Genomic DNA, 24,001 nt, shown 5'->3' with positions numbered 1-24,001 from the left:
TTCCTTTTCAGCACGTGACCTTCTTATAAGCTTTAGAAAGCTTTTTCTTGGTCTCTGAGCCTGCATCTCTTTGCAAAGAGGCAGCCTCTGTTTTCCACTCCGAATTCTCAGCATTGTAATAATGTTACTACTTTGTCCTCTTTGTATACGATGCAGTGTATTTATTGCTTCTGTAACCTTCTGAAATGTTCCTCCATCAGCACTCCCCCCATCTAGCTTCATGCTATTTTTCATTTAATTTGCAGACTGAAAAAGGCAGTGCTTTGCACGAAGCTGCTTTGTTTGGCAAGACAGATGTGGTACAAATATTGCTGGCTGCAGGTGAGAGAATGATCCCATTCTGAAACAATAACGTGGTGAGGAAACCCCTCTTTAGTGACAGCGCTTCTCCAATCAGTTGCCAAAGTGCTGCTCCTTAGGGGGAGTTACAGGAGAGGTTCTCCCATGGCGTTTGGCTTTAGGTTTGCTTCTACAGAGTGTTTTTTTAGCTCCACCCAGTGATGAACACGTGCAAGTTGTGACTTGATTAAAGGTGTAAATCTGTGCTTGTTTGAAAATGTTCCTGCTTTTGCCTTCTCTGTACCTACTGCTACAGGTATTGATGTGAACATAAAGGATAACAGAGGCCTGACAGCTCTGGATATCGTGAGGGAGCTTCCATCTCAGAAAAGCCAACACATAGCAGCTCTCATTGAAGGTAAGCAGCGAGTGGGGGCAGGAGGGAAGAGTGCAGATTGTGCCTGTGCAAGTGCAAGGCAAGGGTCTCGAGTACCATGAGTTAAAAGGCAAAGTAGCTACAAAGTGAGTGAGGATCTTCAGGGTGTGGGAAGAAACGATGCTGCGCTGCTCAGGTGGATGGTCCCTGGAGCAGGGTTGGCAGCAGGACTTCCAGGAGTGGATTTAAGGGAGATTAACTTCTTTGCTGGAGGAGCGAGGCATCACTTTTACAATTTAAATGGGCTTAATTGAGCTTTGTTTAACTCACTTTATAAGTAAATTAAAATTAGGGGTAGTCTAAATCTGCTTGCATAATGCAAAGTAATAGCTTTAGATATGGTTTTGGATTAACTCTGCTTTACGTGTCTGAAGGCAAATAGTCACCCACTGATCCTGTGTGCTGCTCCTCGCTTCATTGTGAAGCTTGAGCATGGATTTCTACAGATGAGATTTCCAGAAGAGAACCTTGGTTCCTTGTGGTTTAGAATTGGCCCTTTGTATCTGCCCACATTAGGGAACAAAGCGTGGCATCTCAGCTCTGCTCCTACCTTGTAATTACATTATCTCAATTTCCTGTCAGCTGTGGGGGGAAAGATCAGAAGTGTATGTAACTGGTGTTATTCCTACCCAGCATTTGAGAGCTCTACAGGTTCAAAGCTCTTTGTGGACTTTTAATTAAGCTTTGTCTGTGAGGCTGGTTGGTGTCATCTCAGTACTGAAACTGAAGACATAGCTGGGCTTTAAAACTGAACCTCTTGCAGGTCAATGCTGTTAGTTTGCTCCTGTAAGTGAGCTGTGTGAGATGGTGCTGTCTGACTTCATTCATGTGAGCTCAGTATTTCTGACTTGGTCTGTGGTTTGGGGACCGCAGCTAGAACTGGCTTCTCTGCTGCTTAATGACCCCAGAAGACCAGACTGTGTCTGTTTAGTGCTACATCCTGTGCCCGGAGCACCAAGTCATTGCTCCCTCACGTTATGTCCCTCCAGGAGCTTTGCAGCTTTCTGATTAAAGCGTCTGTAAAAGTTCAAAGGATCCTTCTTAACCTCGTGCATGTGATTACAGAGGTTGAATGCTTCTATTTCAGGATCTGAGCTGCAAGTTTCAATAATGTCCTTTGGTTATTTTATGGGGGGAGTCTTAATGCTGGCAGTCATTTTCCCATCTGCAAGGGAGAAAATCCCATCTGCTGGAGTGAAGATAAATCTAGATGGCCATAAACTGATCCTTGTTGTCGCCCCACCTCTCTGCAGATTACACAACTGGGAAGAAAAGTGCCAAAGCTGCAGAGAAGACGGTACAAGCATCACTTGCTCCAAGCGCCGACCCTGCGTGCTGGATCCCTCAGGGTAGGTTCCACACACCCCAGGGGCTGCTGCCACTCCTCTTCCTGCCAATGCTGACCTTCAGAAGGTGGAAACTACTAATAATGCCCTTCTTTCCTCTCTTCCTCTTGCAGGTGATGTGGAGAAAGCAGTGACAGAGCTGATCATAGACTTTGATGTGAACCCAGAAGATGAGAGCCCATATGAAGCTCTGTACAATGCCACGTCCTGTCACTCCCTGGACAGCCTTGCCAGTGGGAGATCTTCAGACCGAGAGTCTGTGAACAAGGAAGTGGAAGCGGCTGGCCTTAAAGCAGCAGGAGTCAGGCCTGTATGTAGCTGTGTGCTTGTCTTAGTACAAGATGTAGTGTGCTGTTATTAAACTAGATCTTAGTGGGTTTTATCCATCTACGTACTGTCCTGTATTGATAGCAGCTCTATCAGACAAGATGAGAGGCTGAACTGCAGTGAGAAGCGAGAAGGAGGGAGTTGCTTTAGGAGCTTTCTGGAGTTTGTCCCTAAACTTGCTCGAGCCTTTTGCAATGAGCAGTTTCTCTGCTCTGTGTCAGTTAGCCATTAGATGGAGCTGTTGCAGGGCAGGAGCTGACCTGGAGTTGTCTTTAGTTCTGCGTCAAGACAAGACAGTGCAGCTCTAACTGCCTGCAGGCGACCTTGCGATATGTGAGGAATGCAGTGCAGCACTGTCTCCTTGATCTCCAGGGTTCTTCATTAAAAGAGATGCCTCTGGAATCACTTATTCCTGTTACTGTTTCATTAAGACACGAGTGAGTAGCAGCACAATGAGTAGTCCCTTTCTACACATCATTATGAGTTCATTACTGATCTTATCCATGCAGTGCTCTGCCACAGAGATGCCAGTCTGGCTGTGAATGAATTGGCTTAACTAATGAAACAAACCTGTGTCAACACCACCTCCCACCTCAGCATGGTTGGTGCTCCTGTGGGCCTGAGCTGTTGTGCAGTTACTGCTCTGGAGGTTTGCATGAGCAGCTGTGGTCCCTCCAGTGTGCTGCTCTTGGTGCATCTACAGCAGGGGCTCTGCCCAGACTGGTGTCCTACTAGTGAGGAGGGAAGGCAGCACTGGGAGCTCTGTCCTCTTGGGATTCATCTACTCAGCCCAGATTAATGTGAGGAGGTCCTCAGCACGCTGTGCTCCCATCAGCGTGGCTGTAGTGTCAGGAAGCAGAAGGGGACATACTTTAACACGGTGATTGACAATGGTCTTTTGAACTGCAGAGAGAGCGGCCGCCCCCCCCTGCTAAACCTCCACCTGATGAAGAGGAGGAGCAGCACGCGGAGAAGATGGGCCATGGTGCTTCCTGTGAGGTACGTGAGGCTGCAGCTTTGCAGCAATGAGGCTTAAAGACCAGCTCTAATCATTTGGATTTGGGTAGAAGCAATTGTAATATTGCTTTCCTTGCAGATTGTGTTGGGAAGTGTTTTAGGTTTTTATATTCCTGCACTGCTGCTATCACTTGCCATGGGAACTTCCTTTGTGTGGTTCTTCCAGGGCACCTCTGTTTTGACCTTCAGCCTTGTTTTCCTATTCTTGGCTGGGAACTCCCATAGGAAGAGATTTTTCTGAATCACGTTGGGACGTGGACTGTTGCCCACTTGTAATGATCCCACTGAATGCTTCTTCATCCTCTGGGCTTCAGTCTCAAGTGTTAGTTCCTGCTTCCTCTGTGCTTCCAGCTGTTCAGGGGATGTGTGGGCTCATGGGTTCCACTGACGTGAGCAGAGCTCAGGGCCTTGAATTCAGCCAAATTTCTGGCCCATATGTTAAAGCTGTCTGCAGAAGTCAGTGTGTGGGAGCTGCTTTTTGATTAGAGTTCTCTTATTCTGTGTTCCTGCTCCTGGGCTTCCTATGGCTCATTTTTTATTCACTAGTCTATGAACCTCAGATGCGAGGGCTTTCTGGGAGCACTCAGTTATACCTCAGGGTGGGATGTGAAACCACAGATGTCGTGGTGACCTCTGTTGACACCAAGGAAGATCTTCAATGCAAAAGTGAATCTTGAAGATTTCCTTTTCCAAATGCAGTGAGATACATGTGAAACTAATGAAGTGTCTGCTGCCTTTGGCTGTTGGAGCAGACTCCACTTCAGCAGATCTTTGCTTTGCATGTGTTGATGCCCTGAAGTCCCCACGAGGCATAAATGCAATCTGTTTTCTGAAGGATGTCAAGTCTACACAGGATAAAAGTAAATGCAATTTGCTGTAATAGGGCTGACTTTATATGGAGTGGAACACGGACCAGTCCACAAACAGTAGAACTGGGATGCCAAATTGTGGACTCTGCTGCTGCTGTTTTTCAGCGTCTGATAACCAGAGAGGAGAGCTGGCTGTCAGGTCACGGTACAACTGAAAGGCAGGACTTGTTTATGGCAGTAAACGTGAGTGAGAGAAGCATGCATTGGCTGAGTTACTTTGCCATATTTAATTACAAAACACCTGCTGTGTTGTCCTGTTGTTAAAGGCTTTGGAAATGCAGTCCGTTAAAGGAAGTCCTGCTGCCAATTCCTTGTGTGCAAAGTGACTCACTGGGGAAATCTTGATTTATTTTATTGATAAGAAGTGCACACAGTGCGTGTAGCTGCATGGCCGTGACCTGCCAGCTGTACCCAGGAGGCACTTTGGGTGCAATTCATTGGCTTAGGTTATTTTTGCATTCTTTATGTGCTCTCCCTGGGTTGGGCAGGCACCAACAGGAATATGCTGAGGGATTGCTGTAAGCTTCTCAAAGCAGCATCCTGATCAGCCAAGCTCAGAACGTGTTCTCACATTAGGGCTGGGGCACTTAGTCATCCAATGCTCTGGGGTTGGGCCAAACTCTGCTCTTAAAAGTCGTCCTTTTATTCCATTGCCAGGATAGGGCTATCAGTCAAAGCAGATGTGCGTAAACAAGAAACTGAACTTCCATTGTGGAGAAACGTTAAGTATAAACAGGGAGAAGGGCTGATTGTCTGGAAGGTGCCGAGTGCCCTCTGTCCCTATCAGCAGAAACCTTCTGGGTTTGTGGCTGAAAAAAAGCTTCTGCGTTGTCAAATTCAACTTTGGTTTCATTTCTTTGCTGCTCATCTCCAGAAAGGAAGTGCAGGCAGAAGGAGCCGTGACCGTTCAGCAGTTCTCTCTGCAGTGCTGGGGGGAGGAGAGAGAAATGAAATACCCTTTAAAAAGTCTTTCACCGAGTCCCCTGCTGTGGATTAAATGCACTTTTTAGGGCGCACTCACAGCTCACAGCTTATTTTTATATTTGGTGATAGTGAATGGTTCCCGAACACTAACCAGTATGTGTAAATAAGTAGAATCAGACAATGATGATCTCCTTACTCCTGGTTGCATTACCTGAAGAGGAAGCACAGTTCTCCAGCAAACAACACATTTAATTTTAATTCAGTTTTAACTTAAGACTGCGTTTGAGGCTTTGGAAAGATGAGAAATGGAGACAATGAAGTGTAATCAGGCCTTTGAATGCACACACTGACATTTACAAAGCAAAAGCTGGGAACTGCAGTGTGGCTGGGAAGCTTCTTTCTGCGAATACATTCAGTGCAGTAGAAGGAGGGCAGTGCAGCCATCATCGTCTGCAGGAGCCTTAACAGCGCGCTAATGCCTGGCTTGAGGTCCAGGCTACAACTGTTGTGACAGGCTGCTGCTGTGCAGTATTTTTCCAAGATCTCTGTCGAGTCCTGATTCCTACTGTTATGGTCTGATGTTTTTGTGCCACCATCTGGTCACAAGTCTTTTTTCCTTAATTTGCTCATTATGAGCTCTTTCACCTGAGAAGGAGTTGCTGTGCCTGGCAGCTCATCTCAAAGCAGATAGAACAAATACTTTCCTCGGGCCTGACCTGCTTCCTCCCATTGCGAAGCTGATTTAAAAGCCAGCTGGGCTTACACAGGGATGCAGAACTTTGTGTCTTTCCAAGCCTCTCTAAAAGGCTTCCAGGTGTCCTGGCTCGGTCACAGCCAGGTAGGTACCAATTTGCCCTTCAAGAAAGATGCCAGTGTCACAAACAAGCTCTCAGCAGCGGCTTTGGGGGATTTAAATGAGCACAATCACTGCTGTACATCCTCAGGTTCAACTCAGTTTATGCTGTGTTGCCTGAGGCCCTTTTAGCCCTGACTACGTGGTACATCCTGGGGTTAGGCATGTTAGATCTGATTTCCTACAAGGTGGCAGGGATTACTTTTATGTTGTGGTGTGGATTTTTGTTCCCCTCTAGCCATGTCCTAATAGGGCCAGTAGTGAAATAGTCAATGACGATGCAAATTCCAATAGCAACAGCAAGTCTGAGTTGGGCTGAACAGGAATAATGTGCTCAGCTCTTTTCTCACTCCCCAGGCTGTCTGCAGACCTTGCACAGTAAATCAGTTGGTCAGTGCTAGAAATCTGTCAGCAGCCTTAAATACTAGAAAATAAAAGGCTTTGGGGATTCTTTTTTATTTTTGTTTTTTGAGATAAAGGGTATGTTTTGGATAACAGCCCACTGCAAAGGTGTTGGCTCTGCCAATTCCTCGCTTAAACCATGGAACGAAGAGGCCTTGCAGGAATAAATAGCGCTGCTTTGCTTATGCTGTTTTTCATTAGGCCGCTGTTGCACGAGGGAAGAGCAGAGGAAGCGGAGCTGAGGAAGAGGAGCACCCTTATGAGCTGCTGCTTACAGCAGAAACTAAAAAGCCAGTGGCAGTGGATAGAAAAACAAAAGGTAAGTGACCGTCCAAAATGCATTGAGCAAAAGTACAGAGGGCAGAGTACTCGGAACAATTAAAAGCACTGGGGTGGAGTGTCTGGATTCTGCTTCGCAATTGTTTTGTTTCCTGGTGATCTTCCCTTTTGTAATGGAGAGATCTAAACATTCCTGTACAAAATGTACACAGAGGAAGAGCAAATCCGTTGTGCTGACAGCTGAGGGTTCACAGGGACTTACGGTGGTAACTCAGAACGTAAATGAATGCTGTGCACTGTCAGGGCAGAGTTGGAAGGCTGTGCAGTGTTGTTATGAGATGAAGCAATACAAGCACTGAATGAACTGTGCTCTCCATCCAGCTGAGCCTGGAGACCTGCTGGTGTTGCATATTTGTATCAGCAGATGATCAGCCTGCCTGTCCTGGCAATAAAAACAACACTCTGTTGTGTTCTAAAGCTAAATGGAGATGTAAGCTAACAAAGGATGGAACTAAACACGTACAGAGCAAGCTCTTCTCTGGATGTGGCTGCAGATCCCCTGTGTGACCAGGTTGGGTACTGAACTTGGCTCTCTTGTCCCAGAGGGACTTCGGTGCTTTGCAGAGGATCTGAGAACACCTTGTCTCCCGTGCTTGCCTGTCGCTGGGCTTTTTGGCTCCAGACAACAACAACAACAGATATGTTTGAAGCAGAAATATTCCCTTGCTTTATTCCAAACTTCTGAGCAGGAATTTGGAAGGATTTAGTTTGGACTCTAAACCCGGAACCCATCTCATTTGGAGGATCATGCAGACTCGGTGCGATGCCTCTCTCACCTCCCTGTAAGAGCTGCAGCTTTCTTAGTTCTGTTTCCCCTTGCAGCCCAATAGTGTTTGTTCCTTGAGTCCTGCTGCACTCTTGGCTTGTATGGGGTGGCACAAGAGGTCATTGTTTTCCCACCAGTATCTGCCAAAGCCACTTGCTGCCCGAGGCAAAGTTCGGATGCTTTTCAGGTTGGCTCTCTGTGGTCTCAGTGAGGTAAAACAGTGCTTGGGCATCGGCCATTGAACCAGAATCTTTCAGGAGATCTTTCCAGTGTGCAGCTACTGCTGATTATTCACACGTGAGCTGCCTCTTCTCTGTTCTGTGGCTATTAAATGCAGCTTAATGTGAGCACAGATTCATTGTGACTGTGTTTGTAAGGAGCCTAAAGCCCTTCCCAATGTTGTGGTGAGGGGGAATCCAAAGAACTCCTTTTTTGGTGTTTTTTCCCCCCTCTTCTCTATCGTTCCTCCCCGTGTCCCCTCTCAGCAGCCACAGGTAGTTTCTTTCTGTACAGGATGTTTCCTCGCTGCTCTGGATCAGCTTTGAAATCTGCAGCCTTACACAAAAGCAAATGTTCAGCTCTCGGAGTAGCTGGGGTCGGATGCTGGGAGGACATGGGGAAGCAGATGTAGCTGAGTCTGAAATGTGAGTATGTGCTGATGTGGGGAGAGAGGACGTTTGGAAAGCAATGGAGTCGTTTTGGCAGAAGTTAAACAAGGGCTGAGCAAGGGACTAAGGACCAAATTGAGGTGCTGGAGGATTTTTCCACCTCTGGATCAGAGGGGTCCTAGAGCATCAAAGGCAGCAGCTCAGCTCCGGGACAAAGAGCAGATTGAGGCATGGCTTGGAATTGCTCCTTGGCCCTCGATCTGAGAGGCTGTGCTTCTAGATGCTGCTTGGTGACTTCTGGAGGAGCCGCTGGTCGGAAGAGAAGGACTCTGATGTGCTGTTAGAAGGGCTCTTCAGGGCAGCTGCCAGGCAGAACTGCAAGCACGCTGTTTTTAATGGTGTCTTTCATATATGATAGCTGCCTTTGTTCCCCTTGCTGCAAGTTGCCTTGTGTCCAGTGACCAGATGAATGTGGCATTATCTGCCCTGCTCTGGTTGCCTTTTGTGTGTGTTGCAGCAGTTTGCTGTCACATGCTGGAGCATTAGGAAAAGTTGGCTTCATGTTTTGGGCAGAGTATCAGAAGTGGTTTGAGCCAAGTGCTTTCCCATCTCCTTTGGTAAGGAAACTACGTGCAGTCTCACGCATGAAGTCGGGGCTGTCAGACCTTGTAACAGGACTTGAAAATAAGCCAAGAGTGGTGAACTGTGCGTGCACTGACTGGGAGGAGACTGTACAACTCCTACTGTGTTTAGGGAGAGACTGATGGAGGATGAATGCAGAAAACACCTCTGAGTGTGGATGTCTGTGTTGCTTCTGAGGAGGGCCATCCGCCAGTGCTGTCAGCAGCCTCAGGTAGGACTGACTCGGGTCTTCCTGGTGATTATCAGCAGTTGGTGCTTGTTGAGGTTCTGCTGGCGTGCTGCCATAGCAAGCCTGGCTTGAGGTCCTCAGCTCAGCCTTCCTCCTGCTGGAGTTTCTCTCAGTGGTTCTGCTGGTTCAGCCAGGAGTGTCTGTTCTGTAATCCATGGATCTGAACTGACCCAGTCACAGAGGGGGTGCAGAAACGGTGGGGTGGGCATCGTGTATGGGCACACAGGGCTGTTACAAACCAGGGTGGAAGGAATGGAAGCTTCTTGGCTTGCTGCAAGGTGAATGGTAACATAGGACCAAAGCCTGACTGCTCTGCTTTGGTTCTGTCATTGCTAGAGGACAGACCCTTTCTCCATGTCTTCAATCCTTCAAGCCTGCATTTCTGCTGTCACAATGTACTGAGAAGCTTCCGTGCAGGGTAATGTCAGGACAGTGTTCCCTTTGCTTTCCTGAAGGGCAGTGGGGGAGGGAGTACAAGTAACCACAAGTTTACTGGCTTTTGGAGGGTAAATTTTGTCTCAAACGACTGAGGTGATGAAGATGTATTTCTGAATTCCACATGCAGTACCTCGCTATGGAAATGAACCTTTGTGTTTCTATTTTACTGCACTTGAAGGTTATTTTTGCACCTCTAAAGTAGTACTTTAAAGGCCAGCTTCCCTCTCTGTTGCAGCCTTTTATGCCACAGGAGCTGGATTTGCATTCTCACCACCTGACAAATTACATGATATAGCACAGGAGCCTTTTGTAGGTGAAGATTAGAGACTGGAATATGTCCTTGCTAAATTCTAAGGTTGAGAAGCTTGAGCAGAGAGCGGCTGCAATAACAGCTTGATTCTCCTAATCCAGGGGTGTGAAACGAACCCTCCTTGTGATATGTAGGGAACCAAACTTGCTGGAGGCAATGTGGCTGCAGCTCGGTGTTAGGAGTTTGGGGAAGTGCTTCATATCTGGGATCATCAAGCTGCTGGCAGGGGAGCATGTAATTGAATCCTTCCTGGGAAGCAGACAGTCTGTGCCTGGAAATGCACTCCAGTGCCTGCTTGCATTTGAAGCAAACCCCCTGTGGGTGAATCCTGTGGCAGGAGTTGGCTGAAGAACTCGGTCAGCTGTGCTTGGGTGTGAAACCAGCCAAGGGACTTGAGCAGAAATCCCTATTTAAGGACAACTCCCTTGATGAGTGCGATTGGATGGGGATGCTTTCAAAGGTTGATAAATGAGTATCTAAATCCCATCCTGAAAAGGCCAGTGGTTGCTGCCCTGCCCTGGCTCTGGCCTCTCCTCTCACCATGGGGCACCTTGAGTCGAAACCCCAAAAAGTGAAACACAGGGAGAACCCTCAGCGCACCTCAATGGTAAAAAGGAGCGAGCTCACTCCTTCCATCCTGCATGTGTTCTTCTGCCTGCAGCTTTTGGGGCAGCCTGTCTTACAAGCTCTGAGATGACTCTTTCAATACATTCTTCATCTTCTGTGCAAGTTCAGTTTCCTTTGCTCCATCCCTTCCTTCCCTGGCAGCTCTCTTGTATTTCAGAGTGTGTCTCCATCATCTCCAGGATGAATGGGCGGCTGTGATTTCTGTGCAACAGGAGCCCCTTTGTGAGCTCTGGAGCACTTTGTTCTGGCAGCACCCGGCACGTGGCACAAACTTCTCCGAGCTGCCTGTCTGCATTCAGCAGGAATGGCAGGGGAGGTTAAACTGGGACACGGGAGAGGTGATCTCCAGGGGAGGGAGGAGAGGACGGATGGCTGTTGAATTGGGAAATTCCCTTTCAGGGTGTCCAGTCCCTCATTCAGGATGTGTATATTTCTTACACCAGCCTCTGCCTATGTACACAGCATGTCCCATCTCTTCTGAGCTTTCTCTCCAGCATTACAAGCTCAGATCTGTGCACACCAAGCAAACACAGCCTGACCTTCAGTTCTTCAGGTGCTCCCGGCCAACACTGGGCACAGTGCGGGTGAGGCTTTGCAGTGCCACCTGCTCTCAGTGGCTTCAGCCACAGAACATGTGGGATATGTACCCATGCAAGTGATCAACAACTACTTCACTGTCCTGGAATCCCAAACTCATAGGATCCGGAACAAAATAAGCCCCAGCATTGCTTGATGCTGGCGAGCATTGAGGTCTGCCAGCATGTTGCCCTGCCTGTTAACCTCCACTCCGGCTTTTGCTGTTCCTGACTCAGCTGCCAACCCAACGAGCTGCTTTCTGCATTGCTGTGCAGTAAACAGATGCCTGGGAGGGACTGGCTGGTGCTCACAGGGTGCGTGAGACCCTGGGATCTGCACGGCGTGCGAGGATGAATGGCTGGTTCAGGCCCTTCCTGCCTCATTTCTGGTGTGGGGATGCACCACAAAACCAGATGTGTTGGTGCTTGGAAATGACCTGGTCAAGCTTAGTGCAAAAAGAATGCTGGAGGGAAGGAGCTTAATTTCACTATTGTTGCTTTTAGCTGCTTCTTGTTAAAGATAAGCAAAATTGATGAGTTCACGTTGCCTTGCTCAGTGAGATGAATGTTCCTTTGCCAGCAAACAGAGGAGTTCCCTCTTCGTGTCCAGATACGCTCCTTATATTTCAGAGCCACGTTATTGAGGTGCTTTGTTTTATTGCTGTGCTGCAGTGTGCCTTTAGTTGGGATGGAGAACAAGTGTTTATGGCATTAAATAGAAGTGATTCAATTCTGCAGACCACCACAGACAGGCAGTGGGATCCCAGGACCACGCGAGCTGCATTTCCTTGCTTTTCTGTCCTTTGCTTTTTGTGTATATCCTGGCTGAGGTGAGCATGTGTATTGCTGCGCACACTTGGCAATTGGGACCGGTCAATTATTGATGATTTACCTGATATTGGGGGTGGTGGCACAGCAGTAACCAAGTAACAGCTCCGCATTGCTGGGACAGCCGCTCGTGCACGCAGCTTTGTGCATTAGCATTCAGTGCTGAGCGCTTCGCTTGCAGCAGAGAGAGCCTTTCTGACGAGGCTTTTTATTGCATAAACTGTTTATTTCTCTCCCCCTGAGTAAGGAGGGGAGGTTAAACTCGGAAACCACGAGGGAGGAAGGCATTGTTTTTTTTGGGGAGCTGCTCTTGGAACTTGCAGGTTGATCGCAGTCCAGAAGTTTTTCCCACCCTGCAGCTGGTGCCAAGAGCGGGGAGCGCTGCTCTAAATAACACTTTGGCCTTTATGGAAATGTATCAGATGTTCCAGGAGCTCCGTCTCTGCTTCTCCTACCTCGCTTGCTCTCTCTGCAGGATATAGTTAGCACTTGTCTTAACCTTATATAGCAAGGCCTGATAGTTAGTGTTAACAGGAATAAAACAACACGGAGAGCTGCCAGATTGCATAAATCAGGCCAGTGTTTGGAATTTCATAAATGCCACGACTTTGGGTACAAGTTGAGTCCACGGAACAATACGGAACTGTTCTCTCTTTATCTCTCCCTCCCTCGCTGAGGGAGGGCAGGAGGAGAGCTGCAATTTCGCGACTTCTTCCATCTTTTTAATGTTTTTTTTCCCCTTCCTTTGCTTTCATCCCCCCCTGAAGACCACAGGAGGAGCAGCGGTGGCCGCAGCCAGGACTGTGCAGACAGCCAGGACATCCATGTTCCGGAGCAGTTCTCGGGGTTGCTTCACGGTTCTTCCCCCATCTGTGAAATAAGCGAGGACCCTTTCAGGCTCGTTCCCTCCGCGGAGAAAGGAGGCGTGGAAGCAGCGAGTCACCCACCTGCTATGCAGCTGGAGGATGCTGGTTTACCTGCCTCTGCATCAGCACCGACCGGCTCTCCAGACCAAAACCAGAAGGCGATCTACGCAACCGTCCAACACACGCACAGCAACCGGGCGGATCCTGAGCCTGTAGGCACGCCCCACGTGCTGCAGCACCCCGGCGGTGCCGAGGACGAGGGGGACAGAGGTGGTGCTGCGGGCAGAGCCCACCCGGGGAGCAAACCCAAAGCTGAGCTCAAGCTCAGCCGCAGCTTGTCCAAGTCGGACTCTGACCTCCTGACCTGCTCCCCAACAGAGGACGATGCCATGGGGAGCCGGAGCGAATCGCTCTCCAACTGCAGCACTGGGAAGAAGAGGTTGGAGAAGTCGCCGTCCTTTGCTTCCGAGTGGGATGAGGTAAGTCTGAGTCTGAGCTTGCTGGAGAGCTGCAGTGCCAGGGGTGGAACTGTGCAGTGTGAGCTCCTCTCTGCTGCGTTGGCTCTCAGAGGGGTCCGGGCTGGTTTGTGTTATTTAACTCAAAACCCATCCACAGGAAAATGCTGAGTTATAAGTGGTTAGACCTCTCTCTTGGCATTTAACACCTCCATTGGAGCAGGGAGAAGCAGAACTGAGAGGGGTTGGGGGCTTTTCAAAGGTTTTGTTGTTTTAAGTTACTTAAATGCAGGGCAAGCCAGATAAGTTTAGCACTCCCAGAATGAGGGAGTATTGATAACAGTGATCCTCGTGGGCTCATGCTGACTCCCTCTTCCCACTTCTTCCCCTTTAGACTCCTAGAATTTAGAGGGGAGGTTTTGTGGGTCCCTGCTGCTGGAGGAGAGCTGTGTCCTGGGTTCACACAGCTGGAGAGCAGGGAGTAATTGAGCACTTTCATGGATGTAATAGCTCCTACTCCACATGGTTATTTTGGAGGCTTGTTAGAAGGTACTTTATTGTAGTCCGGGAGGCCTGTGGATGGTTAAATATTTCATGCTCAGAAAGTTGGCCCTGGTGAACCACTCGGGCGAGATTAAGTGTCCCTCTGAAATCCAGCACCGCAGCATTACTGAAACATTCTTTGGAGATGATTCTGTGCTGGTGGAGCGGCGGCGCTGCACAAGAGATAAGCTCATATGAACCACTCTTTGTACACTGAAGGGAAATACGTGGCCCCGGCGTGTGCTGGGGGTCAGGGCTGTGTGTGCCGGGCTCGTGGCAGAGGGGAATGGCTGCCCCATGGGATGGCTGTGCCCCCCCTGCCTGCCCCTCATGTGCTTCAGCTGCCTCCCTGCCCCCAGCCCAGGGATAAAATCACCTCTGGTGGGAGATGGGCACGAGTCGATCCTTCATTCCCTGCACTTTCTCCCTGATGTGTCTCCATAGAAGGGGGTGTTTTGATTGCAGAGGCTTTGCTGTTAATGAGCTGGGTTAGTTGCAGTGCAGCTGTAACGGAAGGCATCCAAAAGGAGCACGGAGCTTTCCCTGCGCTTTTTGTGTCTCACCAAAGTGTTTACAGCACATGTTGAAAGGGAAAGGAGCCTCTGGCTTTGCAGTGCTGCTCAGCCGTACTGGTAGCAGAGGTCAGAGCTCAGCATGTCTGCGCTTCCGCTGCTCGGGGGACGGAGCTCAAATCTGCTTCCCTGCTTGTAAACAAAAAGCGTCGCTTCCAACCCGTGCTGCACAACGAGCCCCAGGAGGGAAATCTGCTCTTCCTCCGCGCTGTGATTAGGTGAGGAAATTTAGAAAGAATGTGAAGAATTCCCATCTGTCTGCAGCAAAGCGGGTCAGATGAGGAGATGTTTGTACCATCAGAACCTGATGGGTTTACGTGTATTCCCACTTTCTGGGGTCATTTGAACACCTCGTGGGGTTGCTGTGTAGCAGCACCCTGCGGCTCCATTTGCTTTGGGCTCCCTTATCATCACAGTTTCCACACAAACCTCCCTCCTCTGTGCCTCAGTTTCCCCATCTGTGAGATGTGCAGAATGTTGTGGTTCCCGCTGGAAAACACCGTGCAAGATCTGTTGCTTTCAGCTGCTTTGCTCCCTATGACTCCGTACAGAAGCATGCAGGGTCTCTCTCCGCCTCGTGGTGCACGTGCAGCTCTTGCACTCTGAGATGCTGTCAGCAGGAGGGGCACGCTGTGCAGCACAGCAGGTTTTCCTATAGCATGAAAGGGAGCTGCTGCTGGTTGGAGGTTTATATGGCCAGGCTGCTTCTTGCTATAGAATAACATAAGGCTCCTATGGCTGGTGGTGAGGAATGCTGGGCTTTGCACCTGCAGGGAACGTTTGGGGTTTTCATTGCAGTGATTTGTATGTGCAGAATTGGGCTGATTTGGTCGTAATGACAACAATGAGACTTAAACATAAGCAGTGCTGGCATCGCTCTGGGCCGTGGGTGAGTGAGATCTGCTCGGACAGGAGGGTCACAGCCCTGCAACTGAGCGCTGCCAATGCCCTTTGTTGGAAGTGGGAGGTGGTGTAGCTTTGCCAGAAGGGTGGGCTGGGGAAGGAGTGATTCACTTGGCAGCACTCAGCCCCGCTCCCTGTTGAGCAGCTCCAAGGGCCTGGCCCAGCAGAGGAGCACACATCACAGCCCCCAGATGCTGTAAGCAAGCAGAGATCAGCAAACCAAGCAGTGACGTGTTGCCCAGGGAGCAGAGGAGAACTGAAGGAGGTGAGGATCAAAACTTGCTCCTTCTGCCTGGGAAGTGAGGGCAGGGAGAGGAGCCACGTGCACAGCAGAGCTCTTCATCCGACGGCTGAAGTGATGAATTTGTTTGGTGTAAGTGGCTTATGAATATTGAGCAGCCGTGAGATGAGCGCACAGCCGGCATCACTCAGCATCAATTTTGCATAGGAGAATAAACTGTTTGTGTTCCTGAAGGAGAAGCTCAGCCCTGCTGCCAGCCTGCTCTGTGCATCCATCCAGGCCCGTTTGCAGGTGCTGCTGCAGGTGAGCACACCTGGCAGGGCTCAGGCCCAGATGGGCTGAGCTGCTTTCCCCCCTGAGCATCCTGATGAATGGCATCGTATGATGAAAGGCAGCGTATGAACCTCAGGTGGCTGTTTAATGAAGTCTGGGGGATGCACAACAGCCGTGCTTTGTTCGGGGCCCATACGATCTGATGGCCTTTAGGTTGAGGTGTTGAACGATTCCTTTTCTCCTACTGCAGTTCTGGATCCTCCTATTCCTTGAGCAGCTGAGCTTGGCCGTGCTGGAGGAGAGAGCCCAACCTCGCTGCTGCTACGGCTCATCAGCAAACTGCTCTGCTCCTTGGGGAAGCAGCTCCTGACAGTGAGAGCAATTAGAGCTGCTGCAGCAGCCCCAGGGGGCAGCGATGGCTGCAGAGGAGCTGGGCTGTGCTCCCCACCCCCTGCTGTGCTGTCAGCTTCCTAACAGCGATATTTCAGGTATTTGGGAGATGCGTCCCACATAGTGCTGCTTTTTGCAGGATGAGTGACAGCCACTGAACACACAGAGCAGATAAATTGGGCTCTGTTTGTCCAGGACATCAGCTGAGCTGACGTGTGTGGTGCACAGGCAGTGCTGTGAGGATGGAGGTGGATGGGACTGAAGGTATCATGAGACCAATGGGTTGGGAAGCCTTTCTGGGGGCAGAGCACAGGATGTGCTGCTGGGGAGCTGCAGATCTGGATTTCAATGGCCACGTGTGGCCTCTGCCAGCTCTGCCATCCAGAGATCAGCTCCAGTGCTGAATTTGCAATGGATGGCTCAGAGGGTTCCAGCATCAGCTTCACAGAGCGAGGTGGCTGCTGTATCTGCAGCTCCTGCAGGAGGAGATTAATGCTGCTTCAGAAGGAACTGGGGGAGCTGAATCAAACATGCCTTTTTTAAAGCTTCTTTTAGAAAAAGGAAATGCACAGACCACCACTTTGATGCCTTCCCTCCCCCCCAGTGAATTAGCTGATGAATTAATGAATTATCTGTGTCTAATCATGGCACTGGACAGCCATCCTCATCTCCTGCAAGCGATTGCAGCTGGTGCTGTATGTTCCTTAGGAATGAGCTGCACATCCCCATTGCTTTCTGTTATGGGTTTTGAAGAGCTGGGGAGCACGATGGTAGAGGTTGTGCTGCAGTGGCTTGAAGTGCTGGAGCTCCGTTCACCTCCCCGTGGAATTACTGCCTTAATTGCACTCTTAGTGTTGAGGCTCAGGAGTGTTTGCATGGAGATGTGAAACTCTAAGGAAAGCTCTCCATGCCAAACCCAGCACTGCCTTAAAATATGCTCCGAAGTTGAAATTCAGAGCTGTACTCTGATGTTGAAAGGAAATGCAAATCTTCCCCTTTGCCATTCAGAGGGAGAGCTGCTATTTTGTGCCTGGTGAAATTGCATCCTGTAAGAGCTCGGGGTTCCTTGTTCTGACAAGCTCTCAGCTCACCTGTTGGGCAGCAGCTCCTGCATGGCCAATGCTGTGGAGCAGATACTGAGGTTTCAGGTGACGGCTGTTATGGGAACAGAAGTGATACGCTCCGTGTTTTCATCCTGACTTCTGCTGTTCTAAACAAACGTGTCCTTCAGGATCTCAGCAGTCCTAATTAACGGGCTGATTATTCTATTGTCTCCAGATCCCAACGTTTCCTCTCACTTTTCCTGTACTAAGGTCAGCAATTCTTATCATCCTCAATGCTGGACGTTTCTTTTCCCTTTGCCCTCCCTGGCAGGATCTCTCCCACCCTCGTTACCTTTATGAACAGTTTTGTTTTCACAACTCAGGTTTGCTGTAAACCAGGAGAGAATGAAGTGTTCTGAGCTGCAGGCTGTGAGATGTGGCTGATGAATGGGAAGCAGCACATCAGATGCAGCAGAATTCATCTGGTGTTGCTGCTGGGGAAGGCTCGGCGGGGGCTTTCCACCACGTGTCTGCTCAGCTTGAAACAAGAAGCAGGAGGAGCTGGGCTGGAGTAATGACCGCTGTACCAGAAGCCTGGGAGATGGGAAAGTATCAGCTGAGAGATGCTGTATCCGTGTGCTGGGCCTGATGCTGGTGGTGGCAATGAGCAGACATTCATTTCCAGGTGCTCATAAGGGTTGAATTCAGCCCTTGGGTTGCCCTGTCCTGCTCAGGGTACAGCTGCTGCTGGAAGCATTGACTGCAGGCTGAGCTCCCCATCCACCCCGACTGCTTGCAGCATCTCCCAGGAGATGATTTCACAAGTCAGCAATTAAAAAAGAAATTCCTAAATCCTGATGAAACTGCTTTTCCTCCCAGCAACCCCGGATAGACGGCTCTTGTTTACCAGCAAATCCCTGCAGCAGTTGGTGGTGCTGAGCAGAAGCAGCGCTCTGCCCTGTGCCCCCTGTTGCCCACTGACCCCAGTGCTGCTTCTTTGGGTTCTTGTTTCTTACAGCAGCTCTGTCAGGCTGTAACGAGGCTCCTTGCTTTGTAATGGGGGCTGTGCTTGTGCTCAGAGGGGTCTTTTTAAGCTGGAGAGGCATCTCACTCCGTTTTCTTCCCCTTTTAAACTTAGTGTGCCCCGTCTCTCCATTATAGGAGCTTAGAAATAATGAAGCCTTAACCCCTGACACTTGGTTGGAACTGCAGGCATTTCTAATGCTGATAACCCCTTAAACTCACCCCAGAGGAGCTTTTGGGAGTAAAATATGCTCGTCGAGCTGCTGTTCGTCTGCTGAGGTTTAGCCCTGGGCAGGTTTGTACCATAGGTTACAAACTCCTTAATAATAAGGATTTATAATGGGAATCCTGATATATTCTTAGTTATTCCTCTGCTGCAGGATGTCATTATGGTGCAGTGATACTGAAGACAGCAGCTGCTTGTTCCTGTGCATTTTTGTTTCATTACAGGCTTTGATCTGAATCACTCTATTGCCCCGTATTCGTGTTCCTTTGCTGTGTGCCCAGGGATGCTGCAGGACAGCAGTTTGGTTGCTTGGCGCCCTGGTGTAAGCTCAGAACGTTGTTGTGTTCTCCTTTGTGCACTGAGGTGTGTGTGGATTGTGATAGGGGTGACTGGGGTGGAGCAGTGCAGGCTTTGCCCATTCCCTGAGGGGTGTTGGGGGGGATGCTCTGCTCAGAGCCCATCTGGGGGAGCAGAGCTCTCTGCAGAAGCTGCTTTCCCAGATGCTGACATGCCCATCTATGTTACTTCTCATCCCAGGACAACCTTGCTGTGTCCTTGGGAATCACTGATGCTTTATGCAGCAACCAGGCACGAAACTTGTGCTTTTATATTGATGCTGAATTATAAGGGCTTTTCTGTGTGGGTTTATTTTCACACAGCCCCCCTTCCAGGAAGCTCCTGTAGCATGTGGATGCCCCAAACTGTGGTGAGAGCTACACTAAGGGAGCACTGCTCAGTGCTGTGCTTTCTGAATGAAGCTCCCTTTCCCTGCATGCCAATGAGTGGCTGCAGGCTGCTTGTACTGCATGAAGCCCTGCTTTATTTTGGTGACAAAAGCCCCCTGGCACTTGTTCACCACCCTCTGCCTCTCTCAGTGGATTTGCTGGCTCCAGACTTCAGTGAAGGGAATAAAGACAGACAAATACAGACCACACCATGGACCCCACGCTCCCACCCATCAGGGCAGGGGGCAGAGCCCCATAGCGTCAGTGCTGGGTGCATGGCATCGTTTGTGCCCCTGTGCTGCATGGCACCCTCTGCAGGGTGCTGTCCAATGGGCGTGTTATGGGCAGCACTTTATCTCCTGCTCACGTCCTGACCATCGCATCCTTCTGCCTGCAGTGCTGTGGGGTCAGGGCATTTTTGCAGGGCTCTGGGGTTGCAGGAGGAGCAGCTCCAGCATCCAACTTGGCTTCTATGGGTCTTCTACAAACAAATGTCTCTTTCCCCCATTAATGAGGACTCAGCTGCTCGGGGTGGTTTGTTTGAATTCAGAGCTGTATTTTGGAGTCAGTTTTAGTTGCTATGTTTTCATGTCTGCCTGCCTGCATGGAAGCGTTCACCACTGGTGATGCTGAGCCGCACCCAGCTCCTTGTGGGGATACTTTTATTCTTCAGCAAGGCTTCATTGAGCAAATCTATCAGTGCTCAGCCTGCCTGCAGCATCGCACCTCTTGGTCTTTGGCTTTGCTGAAGGGCTCTCTCCCTGCCTTCCCACCAAAGGCTTTGTTTCCTTTCCTTGTAGGGTTTTTGCTTTATGGCTCATAGGCCAAAGGAACTTCATGGTGCAGATCCTGCTGCGCCCTCTGGATTAGGAGTAACACGCCTGGCTGTGTGGATCTGAGACACAAAGGGATGTTGTGGTTTTATTTCAGTGGATGCAAAAGGAGGAAAGGAAAAACACAAACAACCTGTTTGGAGACGGATCCTTCAGTGGAAAGAAACAGGTTAAGCCAAAACAAATCGGAACTGGGTGTTCAGGCTGAAACCAAGTCTGAACTGCAGCACTATATTTAAACACAGTATTTTTGTATTTAAATAATTAACCACTGGGAAAGAGCAGCCTGGAAATGCATTTGTGTGCGCTGTTTTCAGTTTCGGTGCTGCAGGAACACCTGCAAGTTTTCTCCAGTATTTCATGGTCTTTGTGTGCTGGTGGTACATAAGGGATGTGTGAAATTGCAAGGCTTTGAAGGGGCAAAAGCGGATAAAGCAGGTGGTTCTGGCTGCAATGTGTGCATTGAGACCCTCAGGTTGGCTGTCTCAGTGACCTTCCTCCACAAATGGGCAGCAATCAGTGCTTTTCAGTTGCTTGATGTCGTCTGCAGGCTCAAGCAATAGCTGCTGCATCCTCATGTGTCCTTTGAGCTTCATCCCAATTAATAAGAACTGGAAAAGCTCTTCAGAGCTGAGCTCATGGACAGGAGCAGAGTGGAGGTGAATGCCACAAATGCCTCCAGTGGAGGAGAGGAGTCAGCAGCCATGGTTGGAGCCAAAGGAAAACTCAGCAAAAACCCTTTATTTCCTCTTTACCAGTCCCAGATTTGCTGACCCCACATTTAGAGTTGCTGCAAAGTCGCTGATTTCTGGAAGGGCCTTAAATTGAGCTGAGAAACGAGATGATGATTTTTTCCTGCAGTTCTCGAAGCTGCATTTCTGGGACTTCCTTATTTTATTCAGCCACAGCTGACCATAAATAGGCAGATGTGATGGGACGGTGACCGGCCGTGGCATTTGGATCTGAAAAAGGGCTGGCAATGTGAGCACTGCAAACCCAGCCACCCTGCACACGTGTCATGTTCACTTGTCACTTAAGTGCTGCCTTTGTTTGCTTGGAATTGGGGTGTTTTTGCTGCTTGCGTGACTTCATTCCTTCTTACTTCAGCCTCCATCCCCAAACCTCTCCTCAGACCAGAAAGAAAAAGTTGTAAAGGAGCTGAGGTTCATTTTGTTGCCCTCTATGACAGGCTGTGCATCAGCTTTGTGTTCAGCAGCCAGTCCTGCAGGAGAGCTGTGCTGGGAGGTTTCTGTTTGGGAATCTCCCTCTGGGGGCTCTTTGTGTTTTTATTTTCTGCCTGGTTATAGATTGGAGATGGAGGTAAGTGAGCAGCCCGGAGCCTCTCTGGGGTCCCATTGCTCAATGGAAAATAGTGGACTTTAATTGGTTCATGCTTTCAGCTACTAGAAATTCAGAGCTGCCGTACTGAGCTGTGAGTTATCACATCTTCCATCTCAGCACCGTTAACCTGGTGGTTGTCACTGCTGGTTCCCTGCTGTCAGCTTTGGTTTTGGTCCAGTTCTAAAGGTACCATTGCAGGTAGTGGTTTGTGCCATGTTTTAATTGCGTGTGCTTTGTCTCCATCCCTTGTTTTGCACGGAGGTGGCTGGGATTGTCTCTTGCTCCCTCTCCTGGGCAGCTGATGCATTTGCCCCCATGTCACTTTTACAAGCTTGATCTCTTTTCAAGCTCTTGTAGGCAAGGGAGAGGCAGTGTGCTCCTGCAGGGAGAGCTCAGGGCTTTGGGGATCCCGTTCTTCTCCTGAGGTTTATGCTCCAGAGGGATGGTTTTCTTGCAGCTGGTGGTTTTCAGGCATGGGCAAGGTGCAGGAGGGAAGGCTGTGTAGCATCACAGCTTCTCTGCATCCCTTCTGAGTCACCCACCTGTGAGAAGGGCTGTCCAGGCCAGGCGCTGTGCTCATAGGTACCTTAATGACCTTCCCTGGATCCCTGGGGCTGCCTTCCCACGTCCCCGAGGCTCCATCAGTAACGCAGTGTGTGCTTCTTGTTTTATTAACAGATTGAGAAAATCATGAGCTCCATCGGCGAAGGCATCGACTTCTCCCAGGAGCAGCAGAGGATCTCAGGTAGTGTACCCAGCTCATGTATGTGTGTCTTTGTGTGTCTGTGTTCTTGCCCGGAGCACAGCCATGTGCTGGTTGCTGTGATGCAACCTTGGCTCCCACGGGGACGGCTCCAGCACAGCTGAGCACATCTCCCCCATAATCCTACAGCCTGGTCACATCCCCACTGGTGTTCACTTGATGTGTAGTAGGGAGATTGGATCTTCTGCACGTACAAAAGGATTCAGTTTGCAGCTGAGAGGTGGTGTAAGGGCTCCAGACAGTACCCAGGGGAGAGACAGCTCTACTGATAGCGAAGCTCCTCCAGTTACTGTTGTTCTCAGCAGAGCTGCTAAGTTGGACCGATTGCTTCCAGCTCTCTCCTGCCTCTCCAAATACATTTGTCTCAAGTTTCTGCTCTTCTCTGGTGGACAACAGCAGAACTTTCTTTAAGCAGTTGCTCTGTAATGGAGCTGTTGTATGTTTGCCTGTTGGCTGCTCTCACCATCCCCACGACAAGCTCGCCTTTGTTCCACATGCATAATGCAGCAGCAAGATGCTCATTTTTGTTACATAAGCATGGATGCGTCCCTTCAGATGTGAGCAGAACTCCTGACAGCCCTCCACACCCGCCTGTTGTGTTCCTTAGGGCTCACAAAATGCTTTTGTTCCTTGGATGGCTTTCTGTGCTTTGAGCTGTGTCAGTGTGACTGCAGTCAGCAGTTTCTGGTATCTGCAGCAGGGTTTTGTGTATTTAAGAGTCCCAAATCTGTTGCGTGGATTAAGTTTTCAAGTCCCAAACCCAATGGAGGGGTCTGTTTCCCTTTCTTCCTCAGTGCTCAGGCCAAACAAGAAGGGAAGGAGTGTTTAATCTTCCAATACTGCCTGTACCCAGGTGCCACCCAGACGTGACTCACAGCAAGGCACAATAGGTGGCTTTTCCATCCACATCCCAGCTCAGTCACAGCCTGACGTGGCGCTCAGCCACATGCAGCTCTGGGTGCTCCAGCCTGAGTGAGCTGCTCCAGGGAGCGACTAAAATTAGCTGTCAGGAGGTCTGTCATCTGTACAGTGCACGGCACAGCTTTGTGTTGGATTAGGAGATGAAAAATATCCTGATTGCTGTCTCCTGGTTGTCTTAAAAGTCAGCACAGAGCAAGCAAAACCAGCCCTGTGATTAGGGAGAACGGGCTTTGGGGTTGGTTTCTCCCCCATTACAATGTACTGGAAGTTTTAAGGCCTCTTTGCCAACTTTCCACCTGTGTTTCCATTGTTTCTTGGTGCATCCCTTACCTCTGTGCTTTCATGACCTTGAAGGACACAGCTGTATTGGTTGTATTAATGGTGCATGAGATGATGGGGCTGTGCCTTTTGTCTTTGCTGTTAGAAATTTCCTTGAGCCAAGGTGAGGGAGGGATCCTGGTGTCATTGAGTGCATTGATTTTCCTCAGACAGAGCAGTGTCCTCCAGCAACTGTTACAGCTCTTATCTCTGCAGTGCAGCAGCGGGAGAGGATCCTGGGTTAAAACACCTTCATGTTCATGGCTGTTGCAGGTAGAGGAGGTTGGGGTGTGGGAATAGAGCTGCTCGCCCCAGGTTAAGGATGCAGAGCAGCTGCCAGGTCCAAGTTGATTGAACAAGTCTTCCTCCTGCAGTGACCTGATGGTGTGTCCTGGCTCCGTGTGCCAACAAGGAACCTGCAGAGCTGCCACCTCGTTTCACCCAACCTTGGCAATGCTTTGATTCTTCTCTCCCCAAGATGCAGCTTCACTCAGCAGCTGGGTGATGGGAGGAGCTGCGGGTCCTCAGCTATGGAGGGAGTGCTGGGCTTCAAAGGAGGAGATAATTGCTTGGCTTTAATGGAGCCTTTGAAACGGGGCTGTTTGTAGTGAGACACAGCGAGCAGAGCTTGATTAAATGGATGCTGGTGAACTTTGCTGTCTGGGGACCGAGGGGGACTGAATATCATGTACTGCTCAAGGGTTTCAGATGGCCCAAGCCTTGAAGATGTTGACATAGGAAATGCTTTCC

The 24,001-nt window shown here is 49.7% G+C and overlaps 1 protein-coding gene across 13 annotated transcripts in view; it reads left to right on the top strand.

The window, feature by feature from the left end:
• The window catches only part of ANKS1A (ankyrin repeat and sterile alpha motif domain containing 1A), a 63,884-nt gene that overhangs the window by 20,376 nt on the left and 19,507 nt on the right, over positions 1-24,001 (top strand). For 12 of the 13 annotated variants that reach the window (XM_085527224.1, XM_015885148.3, XM_085527225.1 and 9 more), the window contains 8 exons: positions 246-321; positions 596-697; positions 1,969-2,064; positions 2,175-2,371; positions 3,298-3,387; positions 6,655-6,772; positions 12,583-13,160; positions 21,928-21,994. In XM_085527224.1, coding sequence (XP_085383350.1) covers positions 246-321; positions 596-697; positions 1,969-2,064; positions 2,175-2,371; positions 3,298-3,387; positions 6,655-6,772; positions 12,583-13,160; positions 21,928-21,994 — 1,324 coding nt within the window. Of the gene's footprint in view, positions 1-245; positions 322-595; positions 698-1,968; positions 2,065-2,174; positions 2,372-3,297; positions 3,388-6,654; positions 6,773-8,798; positions 9,020-12,582; positions 13,161-21,927; positions 21,995-24,001 lie in introns of those variants that run through there. The other variant, XM_032449242.2, reaches the window with a different exon arrangement.

This window comes from Coturnix japonica, chromosome 38 (assembly GCF_054131305.1).
Source record: "Coturnix japonica strain WE chromosome 38, WE-NBRP24, whole genome shotgun sequence".
Taxonomy (NCBI): domain Eukaryota; kingdom Metazoa; phylum Chordata; class Aves; order Galliformes; family Phasianidae; genus Coturnix; species Coturnix japonica.
This window is presented reverse-complemented; position numbering and strand designations above follow the sequence as displayed.